The sequence below is a fragment of the Triturus cristatus genome, chromosome 11 (genome assembly GCF_964204655.1).
Source record: "Triturus cristatus chromosome 11, aTriCri1.1, whole genome shotgun sequence".
In the NCBI taxonomy this organism is placed as follows: domain Eukaryota; kingdom Metazoa; phylum Chordata; class Amphibia; order Caudata; family Salamandridae; genus Triturus; species Triturus cristatus.
The window spans coordinates 361,461,952-361,479,819 of NC_140594.1; the positions used below are offsets into that span (position 1 = coordinate 361,461,952).

Consider the following 17,868-nt stretch of genomic DNA (forward strand, 5'->3'; position numbering starts at 1 on the left):
CTGGCAGACAGAACTGGGTTGAAAGGGATCATTGTGCACTTTTGAGAGTTACTTTGAAGTCACCCTCTACATCAAAGGGACTTTTGCTCATAAGTACTGGGTCTCTGACCTGCCTAAAATCAGACACTTCTGGATCTTGAACTGACCCACTGTCATAAAGACTGTTGTGCTCCTTAAAAGACTCAACTGGACTGGTTTTCTGCTTGTTGCCCTGCTGCCTGCTGCTCCCTGACACTGTGGAACGGAGAGTTGGACTTTGTCATTCCTCCAAGTGATATCCAAGGGCTTGCTTCCTGTTTTGTGAAATCTAAGTGACACAAAAGACTGCCTACAATTCTACTGGTGCTGCTGGACTCTGCCTTCTGTGAGTCCTACCCCTGCCTGAGATGGCCCCTCCAAGTAAGTTCTGGGCCTCAGATGTGAGTTCTGCAGCTGATTTCTTCAAAACCAATACATCATCACCACTGCATCAAACGGAACCGACGCATCGTCCTTTGACGCAGAGGCTGTTCGTCGATAGTAGTTCCACACAGTGTGCGGCCTGACGACGATGCTCTGTACAACATCAACGACAATGCATTGCCTTCACTTCACCGAAGCTTGACGACGATGCAGCGACCCAACTGCATGGAAAAGACTAGTGCATCGAGCCCTCAGCGTCAACACTCTGCTCAATCCAAGGTACTTTCTCAGCAGTGTCCTGTAGCTGGCCTGCCCTCCATTGTGTTTGGCCTGAACTTTGGATTTGCACTGGTTCCTAGCGACCTCGTAACTTTTTGACCGCTAGTGACTTATAAGCACCATTTTTGCATTTAATCTTTAAAAATTCACATCTCCACTTCTACTGATTGGATGTTTGTCGTTTTGGTCCTATTTTGCTCAGATAAATATTCTCTATTGTTCCAAACCTCAATGGAGTCTTTTTGGGGTGTATTCATTGTGTTACTGTGTGTGTGTGTGTGTGTGTGTTTGCACAAATGTTTTACACAATACCTCTTTCGATAAGCCTGACTGCTCTGTGCCAAGCTACCAGAAGGTGAGCACAATTATTTTTTTTAATGTGTATCTAGCGTACCCTGACTAGGGGGTGGTTCTTCCCTGGCCTGGGTGCATACTTCCGCCAACCACGAATCCCATTTCTAACAGGAGTGCAATGATGTACCTGTCTATTCAAGCTTGGCTGTCTGTGCCCATGCTGTCTGGGTGAGTTTCACTTTGCCATTTGGATTAGGTGCTGGGGCATTTTGTGAGTAGTTGGTCATCTACCATTATGGGGATTAAGCTTTGGTCGGGCGTGGCCAAATCAGAGAGTCTGCATGGCTGTCACTGCCAATGTCGATGATGTTCTACAGTCTAGTTCCGTAGCCCATCAGATGGGTGCTTGACTCACTGCATCACAGATAAGGCTCAAACACTGGACTTTCTGCTGTATGTAGTTGATCACCTTCTCTCAATGGGCAGTGCGTGTTTTTAGTCCTTGTGAAAAAGGGTTCACCCCCCCCCCCAACGTGAATGAAAGCAAGTGTGAGCACCTCATGTGTCTTGTTCGACTTGCTCTGTCTAATCTTGTTTGGTCCTCGGTTTTGGAGTGTCGGAGATTCTCAGCAGTATGCATGCCTGCAAGAAGGTGTGGTGATGGGTGCTCGATGGTAGGCGGCGTTGTGGATATTCAACTGCCCACACTTAGTATATTGCACATCTCGGGTTAGGTGGGTTTATTCTTTTTCCTTTCCCACCTGCCCTGCTGCTCCAGACATGCCAGTAATAATTTCATCTTGCTGGTGAAGCAAGTGATGGCAGGCATTCACACTGTCTGCAGTGGCTACGGTGGTGGTTGATGAAGGGACGCCCGTAGTGACTAGCAGGGGCCAATGCAGAGTGACTGCTTCCTCTAATTAGTGCACAGCTCTGTATGAGGCCAGGCGGGTCCAGCATACGTATGGGCCCAGATCCTGGACGCCACTGTTGGAGAGCCATACTTGAATATGGGTTGTTTGAGACTTTTGGCAAAAAGGAGGAATTTAATCTTTGTGAGGGTTAGTTTAAGGAAGTTAGTTTACATCCAAGATGGAATGAGTCCAAGTCAAAATTTGCGTGAACCTTTGTCACTGATAAAGGATATTTTTAAGGACAGTTGGGTTTTTGAAAGCTTTTCCACATTTGAACTATACCTGTGCATTAATATTAGTTCCTCTGGAATTGAATTCACGTGTGTAATAACAGGGGGCGCGTGGCCTGACAAGATGGTTGAGTAGACGCAGTAGCATGGAGCTCCTTCCCCTAAATAATAAATCCTTATAATATCCTAGCAGAACCAGCGTAAGAATGACCCCAAAGCTGTCAGAAAGTATCCTGAACACTGCAAACGGAGGGCCACCTCCAAGAAACAGACCCAAACGGAGCTGATGATTGTGAGAGACGAGCGGCGTGCCTGATGCAGAAATGGCTTCCCTGTTTGGAATATTCAGCAAATTATTTCATAAGCCAGCTTAAAAACAGTGTAACAGCTCATGGTACTCAATACGTTATTCAAAATTAAACCGAAAAGTGCAACAACCCATAGTTCAATTCACCATGCATTTTATTCTCATGTCAATTGGTGAAACAGTCTTGACTGTACGTTTATCATTTTATTGGAGAGGTTGCTTCAGAGGGAATGTGCATAAAAGAAGGGTGCTCTGGTGTAAGGTGATGAAGGAAAATAGTCAGGGTAGTGACATAGGGAAAACAAAAAACTTTTTTCATTTAGGCAGTTGGACTGGCTGTAATTCACTGTCCTATCGGGCCTGGCCACATTGTAATAAACATTCAATTTTGTTACAGTTTTAGTTTACATAGAGATATATTCTTGTGTGGCACGTTGGGGATAGATTCGGGGTCCAGGCCTATTAGAGGGGCGTCAACGTTTCGACCCGACTTGTGGCCATAAGGGTGGTTTGAACCTTGGCCTTGCGGGTCTTGTTCAGGACTGGGTGGGGCAACCTGGATAGGTATTGGGCCTTGTCACATACCCGCTGAAACTTGTGGGTTGTGGGTTCTTAGTCACGGTGATGGGGTGGCGGTCCACATAATTCTATGGCCGTATGGAAATCCCACTGGCAATCGCACTAGCATGCAGTGGCTGAAAACTTCAATCAGCTTAGCCAGTCAAAATCCAATAATGGTAGACGGTCCACATAGTTGGATGGCCGTCAATGAGTGCGGAATTCAATTCCAAAAACTTGAACCGCTGAAGATCTACATCCAAGTTCTGCCGCCACTGGCTGGATACTCAAACCTCAAGGTTCAAACCACCCTTATGGCCACAAGTCGGATCGAAACGTCGATGCCCCTCTAATAGGCCTGGACCCCGAATCCACCCCCAACGTGCCACACAAGAATATATTTCTATGTAAACTAAAACTGTAACAAAATGTAATGTTTATTACAATGTGGCCAGGCCCGATAGGACGGTGAATTACAACCAGTCCAACTGCCTAAATGAAAAAAGTTTTTCGTTTTCCCTATGTCACTACCCTGACTATTTTCCTTCATCACCTTACACCAGAGCACCCTTCTTTTATGCACGTTACCTCTGGAGCAACCTCTCCTATGAAATGATAAGCGTACAGTCAAGACTGTTTCACCAATTGACATGAGAATAAAATGCATGGTGAACTGAACTATGGGTTGTTGCACTTTTCTGTTTAATTTTGAATAACCTATTGAGTACCATGAGCTATTGCACTGTTTTTAAGCTGGCTCATGAAATAATTTGCTGAATATTCCAAACAGGAAAACTGATTTGTGTCTTGTAAAAAAAAGGTCTAGGGCCACTGTTTTTTGTATCATACTGTACCCAGATCCGTGACCACGATTGGGTTACCCCATTTTTGTAATGGCTGATGTAGAAACGGCGGCGCCTTACTTCACCGCCGGAGAAATATGAGGCGGCCGAAGACGCTTACCACGCAGCCCACGAATGTGCTTGGACCGCAGCTGCAGCCAAAAGGGAAAAAGTGAGTCTGACCCCTGCGGAGGCTGCTGAGAGGCCGCTTAGTTGTGCCTGGCTAGTCGCGTGAGGGGAACGGGGTGCGAGTGGTCCAGGCGCTGGCGGGCCTAGAAAGGTGTGGCCTGCAGGGCGTAGAATTGGAGAAGGGCCGGAAGGAGTAAGCAGCCGTCCGACGGCCGCAAAAACAATAACAGTGAGTCCAGGCACAAGGAATAAGACCCCGACGGAGGAGGAGGCGGGGTCCCAGAACTGGGAAAGGCAAGGGAAAGGGGGCACCTAATTGAGAACTGGTAGTGAAGTGCAGAGGCCTGTAGAAAGACGGCCAGGACGGCGAGGGAGCATCTCGGCAACATGAACAGTAGCGTATATCCGGCAGATACAGAGGTGGGGGCAGCCAAGGAGGGCAAGGAGCATTGATGCCCGCAGAACAACAGAGAGCATACAGGTGATATTGGGGGCGGAAGGCAACAGGTACCCCAGGTCACTTCTAATCATGGTGTCTGCATCTTAGCCCATCCTGTTTAATAAATAGAAGGTGGCTAGAAATCAGGGGTGCATGGACTAAGCACAGCTACTAACCCCTGAAAGCACAAGAAACACGCCCCCACATCAAACATGCAATGTTACAAAGCATGCGATACATCGCATGCCATTACAATGCGACCGTTACAACTACCGCGTTGTTACATCGCATACCATTACAACGTAAGTTGTTACAACGATTTGCTGTAGGGGTCGGTGGACGTTGGAATAGTAAAATGTACTATTCCAACTCCAGTCTGTGCAACAGTAGGGAAGGTGTTGGATTTTAAATTCAACACCTTCTGCCCCCTACAGCAAGTCATTGTAATGCCTTGCGTTGTAATGGTTTGCGATGTAACAACGCGGCCGTTGTAATGACTGCGTTGTAATGGCATGCGATGTATCTCATGCAATGTAAATGATATCTCTCCCCTACGGCCATTGTTGAGAGTGTGGCAGAGAATGTGGGGCCTAGAGCAGCCGTGTCTGAAAAGAAAACAAAGAACTGTCACAGAGCTAACGTAGAGGGGCAGGGTGGCCCCCCTAAAATGTTATACAGAATACTAAACAATGCAGGGAAGTACGGCACAGTGCCTATTCCTGCAAAGAAAAGCAAAGGCACAAAAGGACACAAACACTCAAACAGAAAATGGTCAAGGACAAATCACTGAGAGACGCACAGGCTAGTAAAATTGTTCAATACACAGTCCTGAGCCTGGACCACCGGAACAGGCGAGAGGAGACTTGGACGATACAACTAACCAAGGCACTTCGACACGAGAGAAGGCAGACATACTGGAGCCCATTAGAGACTCCTGAGTGGCTCTGGAGACTAAGATGGACACTATGCCGATGGACATAAATCACTTGCGCCTTGAGGTAAGGTAGCCGAAAGGGTCACAAATGTGGAAGAGGAGGTTGTGACACTATGCAAAGAGGTCCAGAGGCTCTACACCACGGTGACCACCCTACAAGCCCAGTGAAACCATACAGAGGAGCGAGTTGAAGATGCAGAAGGGTGGTCTAGGAGTAATAACCTCAGATTCATAGGTTTTTGTTAAAAGGCAGAAGTACTGGCAGCAGAATTGTTTCTTGAAGATTGGATTAAAACGGCTTTTGACAATATCAGGCTTTCCGAATTCTTCATTATAGAAAGAGCCCACAGGGCTTTGGGGTCGCTACTGAGCACAGGATCCTGAGACCTGATAGCGCACTTATTCAATTACAGGGACAGGGACATAATGCTCCAGCATATCCGTGCTAACTGTCCTGCTAAATACGAAGACCGCGTAATCCAAATATATTCAGACTACACCTGGAAAGTGCAAAATCTCCGCATGGATTCTTAGGAGTTAAATGACGACTGCGGGAAGACAATAACAAATACAGCCTAATGTTCCCTGCGAGACTCCAAGTGCAATATGATGGCAGGGTCCACTTATACGAAACGCCACAAGATGCAATAGACTGGATGGACTCCCTAGGACTAGCTGGACCAGACCAAAATCAAGGATGGCACGAGCAATGAAGGCACAGATGACATTGTAGTCAGCGTCGGAATGTAGAAGAGCGGAGACTGACCTCACAAGAAGCACAGATCACAGTGTAGAAATGTGTAATATTTTACTTGGCATAAGCGACAGCCATTTTGGCTGTGGTGTCCATTTAGTTTCCTTCGTAATTCTTCCGTCCTCTGCTGCTCATCTTTTTCACTCTGCTTGTGTTATCTATTTTAGTTGACTTCCTGATTCAACTTAAGCATTGTACATGCTGGGGGTATGTAGCTGCCAGTGCACTTGGTCTCAGATGTTAACTGCCGACCATTTACTGCTGCCATAAGCATTTATGCTCCCCCTCCCACTTTGCTGGCCAAGTGGTTATTCATCTGCCCTTGTTTGCTGATAGCTATTTCTAAAACTGTTCTTTCCATTTCGGTTCACATGCTTACATTGCAGAAAACCGGTATAAAAGGGATGATGGTTTGTGAATTCAGTGTACTACCTCCTGCAGCACTTGAGAGTGTTGTGTGGACGTGGTCCCACTCATGAGTGATTAATAAGCTTGTTATTTATTCCAACTCCAGTGCCGATCTCTATTTTGTTGGTCTTTGGACCCGTGGACAATAGGGTGACCCTGCACCAGTGTGTCCACTTTTAGGCACATTTCCACAGTAGGGTGTATTCTGGTCGGCGATGATTGAACACTACAGACGGAATCAGCAACGATACCACTACAAAATCAGTACTCCCCACTCTGCTTGGTACAAGAGACCCAGACTGATGGGATCCCAGAAGAGTAATAGGGGACACGGATCTTGAACTCAACGTAGGGTGGGTCTAGAAATCGTAGGAGATTGCACCAAAAACTTGTGAGTAGACATGTATATTGGGGAAACATAATGTGCAGTTACAGCGCTGACAGTCAAAACCCCCGCCGGTAACGAGCAAGAGGGGGGGAGAGAAGGAAGGAGCAGGAAAAGCTGAGTTCTGCTAAACTGAATTCAAAGGACACTTCAGCTACCACAGTCTTGATAAGCCCAATTGGTCTTGTGAGATAGCACTGTGTCTGGTGGACCGGCCACACAATAGAGACTACTTAGTTTGGATAGTGTTGATTTGAATCTTTGAAGGGATAAGGGTGAAGTATTAGGGAGGGGGAGGGACAATATAGGTCTGGGGCGGAGTCACCTGTTCTTAGGCCAACTGTTGAGCTAAGGGAATGTGGAACTACTGCCTGTGGGTGGGGGGGCGGAGGGGATCGGGATGTGTCAGTTATGTTAAGAAGTTACAAACCAGCAGAAAGAAGGTATGTCATAATATGCAGTGGAAGGTGCACAAAGGTGTCGATCTCAGATACATCCCAAGACAAAACCTTCCTTGGAAACTAGAGGGAGACCTTGTGATAAATCAGTGACATGAAGGGTAATGAACAAAAATACAAGTTTGTAACATGGAATGTCTGAAGGCTTAATAACTTTGTCAAACGTAACTGAATAGTAGCTTATCTCAGAAGATATAGGGTCTCCATAGCATTCCTTCAGGAAATGCACTTGTGGGGTGATAGTCTCAAATACATCCAAAGTTGTTAGCGAGGACAGATCTTCGTGACGTCCTACTCAGGCTATGCCAGAGGCACGTTAATATGGGTAGCGCCGGGATTCCCCTTCAAAACTGAGAGGACATGCTTGGGCCCAAATTGTCGGTACGTACTGGTCGAGGGTAACCTAGACGGCCATAATATGTGCCTATTCAATGTATATGCCCCAAACAGCGATGACTGGGACTTCCTGGGGATATCCCTTAGACAGGCCCACATTACGCCTGAAATGGAACTCATAGTGGCTGGGGCCTATAATTGCCCAGCTAACGCGTCACTGGATAGGTTTTCCCCAAAAAACTGATGCCAAACCTAAGGCGAGAGAGGCTATGCGCCAGATGCAAACAATCTATACCTCACAGATATCTGGCGACACCGTAACCTACACCAAAAAGCCTACTCTTGCCACACTTCGGCAACAAACCCATAGCCAAATAGACTACTTCTTCATACAGGCAACGGGCATACACAGAGTAACAGATGCACAATACCTGGCCAGTTATCTTTCAGATCATTCCCCACTACAGATAGTGTACGCACTGTGCAGACCCTTGCCAAAGATACCACTATGGAGGATAAATGCAGAGGCACTCACCGATCAGGTCTATGGATGTATGACATAACAACGCGCGTGTTTACAACGCGTGCAGTTACATCGCGGTTTTTACAACGAACCGATGTAACCACGCGATGCCATTACAACGCAAGTCTTTACATCGACTTGCGCTAGATGGCGCGCTAACATTAGAAAAGCGTAATTTACTATTCCAACTCCAGTCCACTTAACAGTAGGGAAGGTGTTGGGATAGTAAACTACACTATTTGTAATGTTAGCACGCCATCTAGCGCAAGTCGATGTAAAGACTTGCGTTGTAATGGCATCGCGTGGTTACATTGCGTTCGTTGTAAAATCCGCGATGTAACTGCACGCGTTGTCAAAGTTTCGTTGTAAAGGTTGTTCCCCAGGTCTATAGGACTATTGTAGAAGCTGAACTGAAAGGTTATTTTGAAACAAATTGGAAGACAGCTGGTAGCAGGGCAGCAGAATGGGACATAATGAAAGTAGTACTAAGGGGGGTATATTTGTCATTAGAGGTGGGAGTGAAGAAAACTACTGACCAAGACCTAAGCAGGCAAGAGCTTGAGTTGACCTAACTAGAAGTAGCACTCCCCACAGACTAAGAGGGCCCCCAGAGCTGGACAGCGCAGCAACAGAAGGTTGCGGAATTATGGGACAGACTTGATAAGTATGATAGGAATAAGAACAGAAGACTGTGGTACATGGAGCGAGACAAATCTGGCCATCTACTGGCATGCCTGATTAAAATGGAAACACAACCCAGACCACTACTGGCGATACGAGAGAGGATAGCCTGGCCTATACACAACATGAAATTAACGCCGCAGTGTTTGCAGCACACCTGGAAAAGGTATACACAGAACCTCAAATGCCACATGCACCTTGAATATAAAGACATACCTGGAAGAGATAGAAATACCCAGATTACATCCAGAAGCCCAAAAGGCCATCAGTGCACCAATGACCAAAGCTGAATTAAAAGCCACAATCCCAAAAATGAAAAAAGCAAAGTCAGCAGGCACGGATGGGAACACAGCTGAATTCTATAAGCAGTACCCTGGATTGGTCGCAGACCGGCTGATGGGGGTGTTAACAAAGGCAAGGGAGATGAAAGAGTTGCCAAGAACAATGCGGGAAGTACGTATAGTGGTAGTCCCCAAACCCGGGAATGACCCAACAATAACGAATTTTCCATGCTAAATGTTGACCTTAAGCTCATAATAAGCCATGTCTTGGCAAATAGACTGTTGCCATATCTTCCCCAACTTATACACATAGACCTGTCAGGTTTCAAACCCGCAGGAATACCCTTAGGAACATTTGCAGACTCATGCATATCATGCAGCCCTTAGACTCTAGTAAAGAAGATTGAGCACTGGCCTTTTTGGACATTGAGCAAGTATTCAAATCGGTCAGATGAGAATATATATGGCAAGTACTGTATAAAATGGGTCTGGGACTCCCAATTCATTGAGTGGGTAAAACTATTATACACGAAACCAACGGCCAGGGTCCGTACAGGGAGACACGTGTCGGAAAGTATGACGCTCCAAAGAGGGATGCGACGGGGATGTCCGCTCTTTCCACTGATATTTGCCATAGCAATAGAGCTACTAGCATGCCATTTAAGAGAAGCATTGAAAGGACGGGGCATAAAAATTGGCGAGCTGGAATACGTTGTATAGCTCTACACGGATGATTCCATAGTATGTTTGAGCAACCCAACACTCTCAAAACCAGTGTTAATGAGAGCACTGGAAAGCTTTGGGGAGCTTCGGGCCTCCGAAATAGTAAGACTAAATCTCAGCAATACTGGATAGGTCGAGCAGGGGGACTCGCGGTATCACATCTCCCACTGCTAGAACTCCCTTGGGCAACGGATAGTGTCCGATATCTTGGCATGCATATCACTAGAGAGGAAGACCGTTTCTACGAATTGAATATGGGAAGGATAGTAAAAGAATTACACGTTAGTATACAGTTCTGGAACACACTGAAATTGTCCCTGATGGGCAAAGTAGCCCTGATCAAGATGGTGGTATTCCCAAGATAAGTGTTTAAGGAATTGGACGCTCTGCTGATACAGCTACTATGGAATGGGAATAGCTGCAGGGTAGGACTAGATGTAATGAAGCAGCAGTGGGATAGAGGGACTCTGCAGATCCCAGACCTAGAGTCATACTTCCTCGCATCGCAGCTACAGCATGCAATACAATGGCTAGTCACAGATCCCTCCTGGGAGAGAACCTTGTTCTCAGGCACCTGCAGAAGGCAGCAACTAGGAACACTGCTCATGAAAGGACGGGGTATACATGAATAACTTCCCCCACTGATACGGTTACTGGCCAGGATAAGGGACAGGACAGTGTGAAAAAAAGCACCCTACGTGCCAGATTTAGACATCTGTATCATTCCACAGTTTGCCCAAGTAGCGCAGACAATGTCGGTCGAGAAATGGAAAGAAGGGGGCTGCCTAATGTTGGCAGACTTATATCCAGAGGGCAGGTTCACAACATACCAAGACGCAATTGAAACATTCGCGCTGGGCGAGGGACAATTTTTTAAATACGCAAAACTGGCAGCCTCGACCTAACAGCTCTAGCCAACATTCCCAAATGCTCCAGAACACACGCAAATGCTAACCATAATGATCACAATGACGGGGGCAGAAATTAGTAACCCACTTATATAGAGCACTAAGGGCGGACAAACAATGTAAACCACTAAGGGTAGAGGAGAGGTGGCAAACAGCCAGCGAAGAACCACTGACCCCGGCAGACTGGGCAAAAATACATGAGGAAGTACGTAAAGTATCAATATGTGCCAGGTTTAAACAGATACACTACAGTATTGTACACATGACATATCTCTCCCCTAGGCGGCTGCATACCATAAACACAATGTGAGACACGAGGTGTCCTGGGTGCCGATACACGGGGGCTGATTTCATACATATGGTCTGGTGCTGCCCCACAATACAAGAATACTGGACAAAAGTAATAGAGCAACTTAGCAGAGTGACAGGGTGGAAGGTAGCATTAGAAATAAGGAGATATCTCCTGGGATTGTTACCTAGAAACCCAAAACATAAAACCAGTAGACGTTCTTAATACTAGGGCTCATGGTGGCCAAGAGACGAATAGCAATACACTGACTAACCCCACAGGGACCAGCCATAGATACGTGGAGAGTGGACCTTAAGAATGGGCAACAGCAGAAGAGGAGCACATGAGGAAAACTAGCCGGGGCCAGAAACTACCAGAGGTACTGCAGACTTGGGGAATGATGATGAAAGAGTTAATAAGACTGACCCCAAACAACAAGACCGTGATGGGGGGAGCGACAGGAAACGGAGGATACCTAAAGGATCAATGTACAAACTAGTGATAATCAGAATGATGCTGAATAAAAGGAATGTAGTCTGAGCAGTAATAGAACACTGACTTTTGGAAGTGACACCTAATGTACCCAACAAAACAAAAGATAGATGAAGCTGGTTTAGGGAGGGAGTTGGGAGGTTAAATTCATGATCTCTGTGTCTATGGAGCAATACATGGAAAGTTGACCTGAATGTAAAGCAAAACAATTGCTAAACTGTAATAAGATAAATAATACATTTGCTGCTCTATCCATAAATGTAAGAGAATAATGTCTGTTTAATGAAAACATTAAAGAAATGTAAAAAACAAATGTGTGTATTAACATAGAGTTATTGCATTTGAAATAAAATCATTATAATATTTTTGTGTGTGTTTTTTAGACTTAGGCTAACCAGGCCTTGTCTCCATCTTTGTTAAAATGGCTGCCAAATCATGATGTTCATTTTGTATCTGTATTTCTCACTTGACACCACATGCAGCTAGATGTGCACTGTTTATTTTTATGATACATTGTTCTTGAAGAACTCGCTGGAGGAAGCCTTTTGCAATTTTCCAAGGCTCTTTCTGCTTGTACACTGCATTGCATTAATTCACAATTGTTTTCTGCTGTTTATGTGACTGGTTTGTTCTGACACCTCGGATGGCATTAGGTCAGAAGCGGCAAATCCGTGTTCATGTAGTGGGGGTAGTGCTAAGATGGTAGGTGCATGCTACGTTTACAAAATATGAAATATGATTTGCTGTAAAAATGCTCATAATATGCTAACTTTGGAGTTTCCCTGAATTCCTATGCTGAAAATGGCCATTAAAATCCCCTGAATCTGTGTGTGAGCCATGATTAATTCCTGATCCTCTAGGAATGCTGCCTGATTTTCTATTGATTTGACGCACATTTGAGACTTAGTCCCTGATTACAAGTATAGGTTCTATATATCGCACCAGATAAATAACGATACGGTACGTTATTTCTCGAGTGTGATAAATAGCTGCTGTTATGAGTTTGTGGGGACTAGTATGCAGAATGTGGTGTTTAACACACCAAAATCCCCATAATATGGTAAATACTGTATGCTTTCCCTTGTTAAATTTCATCAGGTTTGATCTGCTGAATATGTACGAAGGTTGAGTTATTTAACACATCCAATAATCATTGGATGCCTTAAATACAACCAAACTCGTAATTCTGACCCATGTGTTAACAGGCGTTTATGCACGGGTCGGAATTAACTGACCCCCTCATAATCAAGCCCTTGGACTATTTACCTAATTTTTTCTGTAACTGAGAGTGTTTCTGTCAATTAACTTCTGTGTACTTTAATTTGTTCAATGCTGCCTATGCATATTCCCTTTTTCTGTATTGCACTTTAAAATTGTAATAAACCTTCATGGTTTTTCTCTAAATTTCTGTTCTCAAACTCCCTTTTTGAATCAGCCCTTTCTTATTAACTGCATTTTGAACTGCTGTTTGAATCTTGTCTCTAGGGACACATTACCTTATAGACTTTGTGGTTAACACTGTCCCTGACTCCCCCAGATTTGAGGCCGCTCCATTGTTATGCAGATTATCTAAGCAATAGCGTGCACAAAGATATCTGTGTATTGATGAATCCTAATGCTGCTGTCTACATGAAAGGATCCGAGGGATTCCATGTAGAAGTTAAAGATGGCTGGAAAGAGGAGGTTGTGTGGGAGTATTCCACTGGGAGAGTAAATGTCTTTGATCTTGTGGACCAAATTGGTGAGGTAGGATGGGAATCATTTCAAGGTAGTTCTTGAAAATCCCATTCGAGTTTTTAGAGTGTTGGATGATCGACAGCGTCAAGGCTACGGAGAGATCACGCAGGACCAGGAAACTAGAGTTGTTCCTGTTACTTAGGAGTGCATTGTCAAATGCTTGAGTGTGGCTGTCTCTGTGCTTGCAGTTTTGATGCAGCGCTGGGCTTCTTCCTCATCCCCTTCCAAGCAGCGCAGGCTGAATCTTCGAAGAAGGGCCTAGGAGAGAAAAACTTTAAAGCCTGAACAGTAGATGCAAATAAATGGCACATTCATCCAAAAACACAAGTATTTCTGCAAATTGAGTACAATGGAGAGAACAACTGGTGTGGATACAGAAAGACCAGACCTGTAAAATAAAAAAACTAAACGTATGCATCCATCAACAGTACCGCCAGCCTCCGCTAATGTTCATCCATAAACATCAGAACACTAAAGTGTAATTGCTAGCCAGGCTTGCGCTTCCTGATTGGACCTTCTAGTGCCTCTCTGTCTTTATTCCACTGTTTTTTTATAATTCTTTGTTTACTGTCTATCGTGTGTTTTCATGTTCCGTTTTGCAAAACCTCACAATAAAATAAAATATGTTGATGACACTATCTTCAAGTAATTTGTTTAGTACTGAATGAGATGATGATGCAGTCCAACTAGGAAACGTTAATTGCCTTTATGATGAATTAGTTGTGGTCCTCTGCACATGGATGTCTTAATTCAAAGATTTAATTCCATTTGCTCTTCACCTTTCTCTTGTTCCCAGGATACTTCAGAAAGCGGAAAAGATTTGCTGATGCATAAGGGACACCGGTATCATGTCAGCTGTGCAAACTTTTGGCTGAATTGCGTGGATACCGAACTGCCAACGTCATCATGCCAAAAGAGATGTGATCTCTGTACGCAACGACCAGCACCAACAGAGTTCCCCTGCTCAATGAACGTTCTTGAAAGCCCTTCCTGACCACCTCTCTCTGACCATATACTTGGACGAGGAGCCAAAATGGACGCAAGACCAGATGACTGTCCCCTTTGAAGAACATTGTCCTTCAGTGGCCATTGTCATGCAAGACTGAGGAGTGTGGAGTTGAGAATGTTGTCTTTTAATGAAAATTGACATTGAGTCTGACTACTTTGGAGAACGTTGCACTTTAATGGATATTAACAACCCTGTTCTGTGGGTCAAAGTGGAAAACTACTTTTGGAGAAATGACCAATCTACATTATATTTACATCCCTTTCTCTGTTCAATGAGTGGCTTGTTGCTGGCATAATGCCTGCACTAGACTTCACACCATTCCTGACAGTATAAAAGACAATCCCAAGCTTACAAATGTACAGAAAATGTCAGGGTGCTGTCTTACCTCCACCTCCAACATTTGTTTACCATATTTCTACTTTTCTAAGGGCATGAACCGTGAAACAGTGTCATTTTATACAAGCTGTATTTTTGATATGCGCATACCTACAGATTTGTGTGCTGTGAGGATGTGGCAGTTTTAATATAAATTCTTCCGATAACCTACAATGGGAATTTGCTCTTCTGACTTATTTCGCAGGCCCTGTAATGTTTGTTTTACGTGCAGTCTGTACAGTCCGAGGACTGACCAGCATCACCGCTTAAGTATTGGATTTATATCACTCTGTGCCCGATTCACAATGAGGTTTTGAAAAAGGTGAAAATACCTGCACTGTATGTTAGCACCAGCTTTTTGCTTAGAATTCTAAATTTTGCAGGAGTCAAAATTCGCCGAGTGGGCACATGGCGATATAACCTAATTGTTGATTTCCATGCATGCTCCTCCTCCCAAGCATCTCCTGCGAGCAGTCCACTCAAGTTGGTAGTGTACACATTTGCCTTTGCATAGGTGTGTGTAACTTTTTCTGTTTCTCTCTGTCTGGAACACATTTTTATGTAGTGAAACCCACTCCGCTACACCCCTAAAAACTATTTTAGTTCCCAAGACCATTGTCGGACCCACTTACATTTTTTTAAAGAGTACATTTACCTCTGCAGATTGGGTGGAAAACAATATTCAAAATGCTTGTCAGTAGAAAGTTACACTTTCTGGGGGTCTACAGCTTCCCCAATGGCCACCTTGGGTCACCCGTTTACCCACTGATAAACCTACGTTTCAGATTATGGAAAAATCGCCATATTTCTCAGTCATGAGTAGGATTTGCAGAGAGAAAAGCACTAATTCTGATTCTGTGATTAAGGATTTCCATTTTCTGAGGACAAACTCATCTTTTTTGCACTCATAAATGACACTCTAGTGCAAAAAATGTTTTCAGAGTCAGGCCGTCAATCTCTGAATTAGATTCACAAACAGAGCAGTACAAATGTTCATTGTAAAGTCCACATCCAACAACTGCACAGTTGACCACTGGTCTGTGGTTGCTCCTGAGTACTGGAAATCAGCAAAGGTGCTTTAGAAACACCTACGAAATTGTTGCCCCATCCTAGAGAAACTTTTTCAAGTCTGAGCCAAGCTTCCAGACCCTAGCTGTGACAGATGTCAGACGAGACGCGCCTGCACTTCAAGCATATATAGACCGTCCAGAACTGTCCTCTGTAACGGGAAGATATTTTCATTCAAGTCTGGATTATGGTTACTAGCAGTAGGACAGGTCTCATTTCATGGTGCTTGTCATTATGGATGGTAGGCGCATCAGAAGACACTCATGTTTGACTGTTGATGATTGACTACAATTTCTCTGGATGAGGTTCTTTGCAAAGAGGCAAATGTGTGCTAAACTCTCCTAGTGTATGGATGAGTCTGGGGTCCATTCGAATTAAAAGTGCATGTGAGGCACAGTGAGGAGGGCTGTTCCGTCGGTCTCTGTGGCAACACTTTACCTGTTCTCTTTACATTGCAATCATGTTCCGATATTGCCTCTTGTTTTGACCAGTCCTCCTTGGGTTGAAGATTGCCCATGCTTGTGAATGTAATCGGTGTGTGAGCGAGTGCCGCCTTAGCGTCCCGCTGCGTGACTAAGAAGTGGATGTAGATTTTATATAGACATGAGATCATTTTGTGTACTAGATGTTTGTCAATTATTTTGAATTTTCATAGTCATCAGGGAAGGACTGGGAAGCCCTTGTAAGAGTTTGCATATCAGCCCAGATTACATCAAGCCAGCAGATTAAGACTGCTGGTGCTCTGAGGGAGGGAGGCATTTGTGGGAGAAGCAAAGGTTTTTTTTTTTTTGGATAGGATATCCTGTTTCCAGGGAACATCAGATGATCAATGCGCAGGAGGTTACTAAACCATGCCACACAGCTCAGTGCCTGGTCCCACAGATCATTTTGGGGAAGTTCACATTGCTGTGGCGGGGACCCCCACTGAAGGCTGAAACTAGTCTGCAAGCCAGGCCCACCACAACTCATGTTTCTAAGTTCTTTCCTCCTATTTGACTGATTAGAGAAATTATATAGCAACTACACAGCAGCCAAATGTTAGCTTTTTCAAATTCTGCTAGACATGGAATTTAAATGACTGACTGGCCACCACTACCCTGTTGGGAGCTGAAACTGGCGTTCAAGGCTTCCAGTCTAATGGGGAATTGCCCCGGGGAATTCTCCACCTGATGTAATGGCCAATACAGTCTTGATGGTCAAAGTTTTTATTGCAAATTTATATTTGTGTATATGTTACGACATTTTATTACGAGAAAAGTTGAACTGTAGTCTTGCAGTCTTTGAATCACTGGCAGAGGCAGAGGAGTTAGACAGTAATTGTGAATGAACATAGTGTGTGTTGTATTTTCATTGGGGGCGAGGTTAATGATCGCGTCTTACTTCTTCATTCCTATACGCTCCAAAAATTGTGATTGGCAAAAATTAAGCTAAATGATGCGTGTTAATAGTTTACGGAAGGGAGTTGGTTGGAGGGAGTGGTTGAGGAGTGAGTTCCAAAAAGCTTCAGCAAAAAATGAGATAATGGTGCCTAGTGCGAGGCATATGGAGGAGTTCAGCATGGGGCAATCATTCAATCAACAAATGGGGCTTTGGTTTGTGACCAGTGACAGACAAAGCATGCATCCTAGGAAAGTATTGACCAATCAGCGTACGCTGCATGACACTGCATGTTATATTCTATATCACCTGTGTTACAAACATTTTATTTATGGAATATTTCACAATTTGTATAAACATTTCTAACAACTTGTGTATTCATTTCTGTTATATGACATAAGATTGGGAAGACGGTATTTCATCAGCTGCAGTCACGGGAGGACCCTGTCTGTTTCTAGAAATTGTAGGTGAAACTACTCTAACATTAGGTGTCAAGACACCATGTGTGTAGTACAGGTGTACGCCAAGGTTCTAGACCATACCTCTGCTTTTGAAAGTGCAAAATCAGGTGTCCAATACGTTTAAAGGACTGCAAAATTATTTCTTTATTTTATGTTATGTAGTGATTTCAACAAATTGCCATAAGTCAGATGGTGTGCCTAAATCGACTGTGTAATATTTGCTGAACCACATCCCCTAATAATCGTTTCAGGTGAGCTTTTATGTTCGTTGTAGC

At 44.4% G+C, this 17,868-nt stretch overlaps 1 protein-coding gene across 10 annotated transcripts in view; it reads left to right on the forward strand.

Moving 5' to 3' along the window:
• Window positions 1-17,501, forward strand: part of LOC146784177 (synergin gamma-like) — a 228,742-nt gene extending 211,241 nt beyond the window's left edge. For 9 of the 10 annotated variants that reach the window (XM_085633592.1, XM_085633594.1, XM_085633596.1 and 6 more), the window contains one exon: window positions 14,100-14,861. In XM_085633592.1, coding sequence (XP_085489718.1) covers window positions 14,100-14,297 — 198 coding nt within the window. In that variant the 3' untranslated portion in view covers window positions 14,298-14,861. Of the gene's footprint in view, window positions 1-14,099 lie in introns of all 10 variants that reach the window. The other variant, XM_085633590.1, reaches the window with a different exon arrangement.
• The last annotated feature ends 367 nt before the right edge of the window (window positions 17,502-17,868 follow it).